We start from the raw sequence: 4,718 nt of genomic DNA on the forward strand, positions 1-4,718 counted from the left end.
GCAGGAATCCAAGAACATCCTTCACTGCAACTGCAGAGCATCTGGGTGTGCAGAAGAGCTGATGGTGGGGAAAACCCTTCCTCGGCATGGAAAAGAGGAGAAAATGCACGCAAAAGGGTCTTTACTGAGGATGTGGATCCAGACATCACATGTTGGGTCTCACCTCCCAAACCTGATCTCTAATGAAAGAGGAGTGACTAGAAGCACTCCTGACTCCTTCATTTCCTACATGATCAGACTCTTCCCTAGTTGTTCTGCTGTTGATCCAGTCTAGCTGGGGAGGCACAAGAAGTACTAAGCCTTGGACAGTATAAAGTACAGCTTGAGCTGAAAGGGAATGTCCCTGTGTCTGGACATGAAATGCGCTGCCAGTGAAATGATGCCAACATGAAACCCTCCACAGTGTTCTTCTCTTTCCACTCCTGTTGTGACAGGCAGAATGAGGGCTGTCTCCTCAGGCTGTGACCGGATTGTCATCGTCACCCATAGCAGAGCACCCAGCTCAGCTGTGGAGCACACAGCAAGGCTTTGGCCATGTAGCCTGGTCATTGCTGGGGATTTGAGCTGGACACGTGGGTCCACTTGTTTCCTGTTTCGTCTTTCAGTAGGTATTGCAGTAGGTATTTGGGTAAGATGTCTAAGAAAGCAGACCCCAGATTGACTCAGTGGAAAATCCAGTGCAGTGCAGTTGTTTGCTCTCCATCTGCACACACAGCCTAACTTTTGCCAGTTGCAATGAGGCCCTTCTTGTTAGAGAGAATAAGCTGGCTTGGATTCCCTTCTCAGCCACGTGATTCTCTGTCATTCATTTATGATGTTTAACAAGTTGTTTGCATGCTTTTTCTTATCTTTAAAGGAGTCATAATGGTGATCTGATCTCGTATATTCCTCAGTGTGTTTACTTGTGTATGCTCTGAGGCCAGGACCTTGAGGTGCATTGCCAACAGGAACTGCTAGCCTTATTTGCTATGTTTAGGTTAGGCCTATTACAGATAATAATTTGCATCAGTTAACGAGGCCCAAAGCCAGTAAAACATGTGAGCATTGCAGGTGTGTTGTTTTGAAGAGGAAAGTCCAAGACCTGGAGTCACTCTGGCTTCTTTGTTAGGTGACTTTCCACCAGCCAGTTATTGATGTAGTGCTGAAATTATGCCTTGTGTTCACAGTGATGGAGACACTGAGGGGAATGGATGATGTACCACTGGAGTTTCTATGCTTCTTTCCAATACTCTTCCACAAAGGCACACAAGCACTGGCATTCAGTCAGGTTTATCAGCTCCCTGCTAATCAGTCCTTATTGTTTTCTTTTTGTTTTTCAAGACCTGCTCTGAATCAGTGAAGGCCAAAGCTGCCAAGTCTGACTGGCTGCGAGATCTTTTCCTGCCTAACATAATGCTCTTCACAGACAAGAGATACTTCAGTGGCAGTGAATGGGACCGTCTGGAGCATTTTGCGCCTCCGTATGGCTTCATGGAGCTGAATTACTCACGTGAGTCCCTCAGGGCATGTCAGAATGAGACCATCAAACTCCCAACAGGAACCGTATGCCAAGTACCTGGAGGTTTGCAGCACCTACCTGTCAAAGGCATCAGGCTAGGTGGATCTCATGGTGGAAACTGCAGGGGTTTCACTGTGTCCATCCCAAAGGCTCCTGGTGCTAACACTCCACCATGTTTGCTTCACAGTCGTGGAGGAGGTCATGTCCCGGCTGCCCCCGAATCCCCACCAGCAGCTGCTTCTGGCCAACAGCAACAGCAGCACGCCAACATGCATCAGCTGTGCTGTCGTGGGGAATGGAGGAATATTGAATAACTCTGGGATGGGCCAGGAGATTGACTCCCATGACTACGTCTTCCGGTAAGGCAGGCTTCCTTCTTAGAAGATACACAGCTAGCTTATTCTGGCTAGCAGATAATTACAGCTGGATAACTTTGCCTCTTCTAGTATTGCACTGACTCCCAAATGCCAAAATGGCTGATGGCAGGAGGAGATGGAAAACCGAAAAGGAATTGGAGAATTACAGGAAGAGCCTAGGTTCACAGATGAGCCATAAAGAGCCATCTCTGAAGCAGGGGCTCTCCTGCAGATCAAGAGGTGTAGCTTAAAATGGGTCTAATCCTCCATTCCTCAAGACTAATGCTGTCTTTTCCTGTTATAAACATGGATGTAAGGGTTTTCAGTGGTCATCTGCTAACTCTGCTCCTCTGTTTGATTTCCTTGGCCAGGGTGAGTGGGGCTGTTATCAAAGGTTACGAAAAAGACGTGGGAACAAAAACCTCCTTTTATGGATTCACAGCTTACTCCCTGGTGACCTCTCTCCAGATCTTAGGACGTAGAGGGTTCAGCAACATTCCACGGGGAAAAGTAAGTCAGGTCCATGCTGTATGCATGCACAGCTTTGACAGGATGCTGTTAGTCTGTGGCCTTCTGTTCTGATCTTGCCGTGCATGAGGAGCAAAGGGGCTGAGCTGACACTTTAGCATTACCCTTAGTGAGGGAACCTGCATTGGCTTGGCTTGGAGTATTTGCAGTGGCAAGCTGTGTCAGTCCTACCCCAGCCTTCTGGCCTGTAGAAGTAGCTGCACCTCAGGTGTTGTCTCCATTCTGCTTCTGTGGGATAGTTAAAAGCTGCAGACTGAAGACATGTCTGAGAAACTCCATGAGCCTAGATGTCTGCTTGCTTTTTGTTTCTAAAAGATGTGTCTCAGTTGAGCTGTTTATTTAATGCTCACTTGTTTTCTTAGCATGTCAGATACATTCACTTCCTGGAGGGAGCTAGAGACTATGAGTGGCTGAAGGCTCTTCTGCTGAACACAAACATCCGGGAAGGATTCTTGAACCACTATGGGTAAAAAAGCTGGCCCACCTCTACACCCTTCAGTGTGCAGCTCTCTTGTGCCCTTTTTCTCTCCACAGGGCTCAGCCCTGATGAGGGAGATGCGGGGCAGGGAAAAGCCAGGTTAAAGCCTCCCTCCCCTGGCAGATTTGTCTGGAGAAATACCTTATTTCCTCCACAGCTCTGAGCACTGCTGTAACCAATGCGCCTCCTTCCCAGAAGTAGCTGATTTCAATCATGTGTGGCCAGAGCTTGGAAAAAGCTTTGTGATCCTCTGGGATGAACGCATGCTTTTGTCTGGTCTGTTGTCTGTACATGGTGGCCTACTCATGGATGGAGGCCTGGCTTCACCAGGTCTTGTCTATACACACGCATGCTTTTGATATTCCTGTGTCCTGTTTGCCTCTCCTCCCTGATCTCTTCCTCTGCAATGCATGCAGCTTATGGAGGCTTTGTCATAACCTGTGAAATGTTGCAGAATAATTTAAGTGTAGTTCTTTTCTTACTGCCAAGTGCATCAGGGCTGATGCTTCCCAGCTGTGATGAGGAGCTTGTCCTCAGTCTCCCCATTCCTGTCCTTAGGCAAAGGCCCCGGGAGAGATTTGATGAAGATTTCACGATGAACAAATACCTGGTTATTCACCCTGATTTCCTCAGATACATGAAAAACAGGTGAGCTGGAGGTTGTGCTCTAACAGGCTTACTTTTTCTGTCCAGCACCATCTCTGGGCTCTCTCCTTCCAGCTTATTCCCTTGTAACTTCAGTTTAGCCACAGCAGTGTGCAGTCAGTGAAAATTCTCTGTGGTGCTGCAGTGGGACGTTAGTGGTGGGGAGATGTCCAGCATCTGTGAGCTGAAGAAGCAGCAGCCATCAGACAGCTTGGCTTTCTGCATTCAAAAGAGGTCCTGGGCAGATGGCAACTTTAGATGTGGGAAGAGTGTTGCTAAATTGCCAGGATAGTTGATCTAGTTCAGGACCAACCTTTCATGTTCCCCATTGCTTAGCAACTTGGAGGAAGGCTCTGTAACAGCCTTTCTCTCCCAAGATCCCTTCTTGACTTGGGAGGTTGTTTATGCCCTCAAACATGATAATAGGCACTTCAGTATCCCTTTTTGCTGGCCTGGCTGCTCTTCTTTGCCTCTCTAAGCCTTTTCAAGCCTGCTGGACACTGCTGCTGTAAGGTCTGCCAATCATGGGCCACACGTGACCAAGAGATGTAGAAGGAAGAACTCCTGTTGTGCCCTGCTTTGGCTGCATTTACCCTTCGGTCTCCTTGAGAGCTGAGTTACACCTTCTCTGAGAGAAGGCAAATGCAGTGCCAGATGGCTTGTACCTTCCTGCTCGTTCTGCTTTCTCCCCTCTGACTTGGGTCCTTTCCAAGGCTGAGAGGGCTCGAATGCTATTTTTTTCTGGTGTGGGCTCCTACCTTCCTAACAACTCTGGCACAAAACACTGCAGCTCCTAGTGGATTTTGTGACCCTCCTCTGCACCTTTCCTATGTCTCGTTTCACTCCTAAATGTGGATGGGGAGCACGATATACCAGGGAGCTTCAAAGCCACTTGTGTACTCCAAGAAAACGGACAGATTTAGGAGTGGGCTTTAATGTACTAGATCCTTTAATCCACCTGTCGTGGTTTAACCCGGCTGGCAACTAAGCACCACGCAGCCGCTCGCTCACTCCCCCCTCTCCCTCTGTGGGATGGGGGAGAGAATAGGAGAAAAGAAAAAAAAAGTAAGACCCGTGGGTTGAGATAGAGACAGTTTAATAAGAGAGAAGAATAACAATAGTAGTAATAATAATAATAACAATAATAATAGTAAGAGAATATACAGAATATATATAAAACAAGTGATGCACAATGCAATTGCTCACCACCCAC

General features: G+C 47.6%; 1 protein-coding gene across 1 annotated transcript in view; it reads left to right on the top strand.

Annotated features, from left to right (window-relative positions):
- ST6GALNAC1 (ST6 N-acetylgalactosaminide alpha-2,6-sialyltransferase 1) overlaps positions 1–4,718 on the top strand; it is a 20,099-nt gene that overhangs the window by 7,107 nt on the left and 8,274 nt on the right. Inside the window, 5 exon segments of the mRNA XM_009637815.2 lie at positions 1,321–1,489; positions 1,686–1,857; positions 2,226–2,364; positions 2,745–2,848; positions 3,419–3,508. Of these exon segments, the coding sequence (XP_009636110.1) occupies positions 1,321–1,489; positions 1,686–1,857; positions 2,226–2,364; positions 2,745–2,848; positions 3,419–3,508 (674 nt within the window).

Source organism: Egretta garzetta, unplaced genomic scaffold (genome assembly GCF_000687185.1).
Source record: "Egretta garzetta isolate BGI_Z169 unplaced genomic scaffold, ASM68718v1 scaffold34, whole genome shotgun sequence".
Classification (NCBI taxonomy): domain Eukaryota; kingdom Metazoa; phylum Chordata; class Aves; order Pelecaniformes; family Ardeidae; genus Egretta; species Egretta garzetta.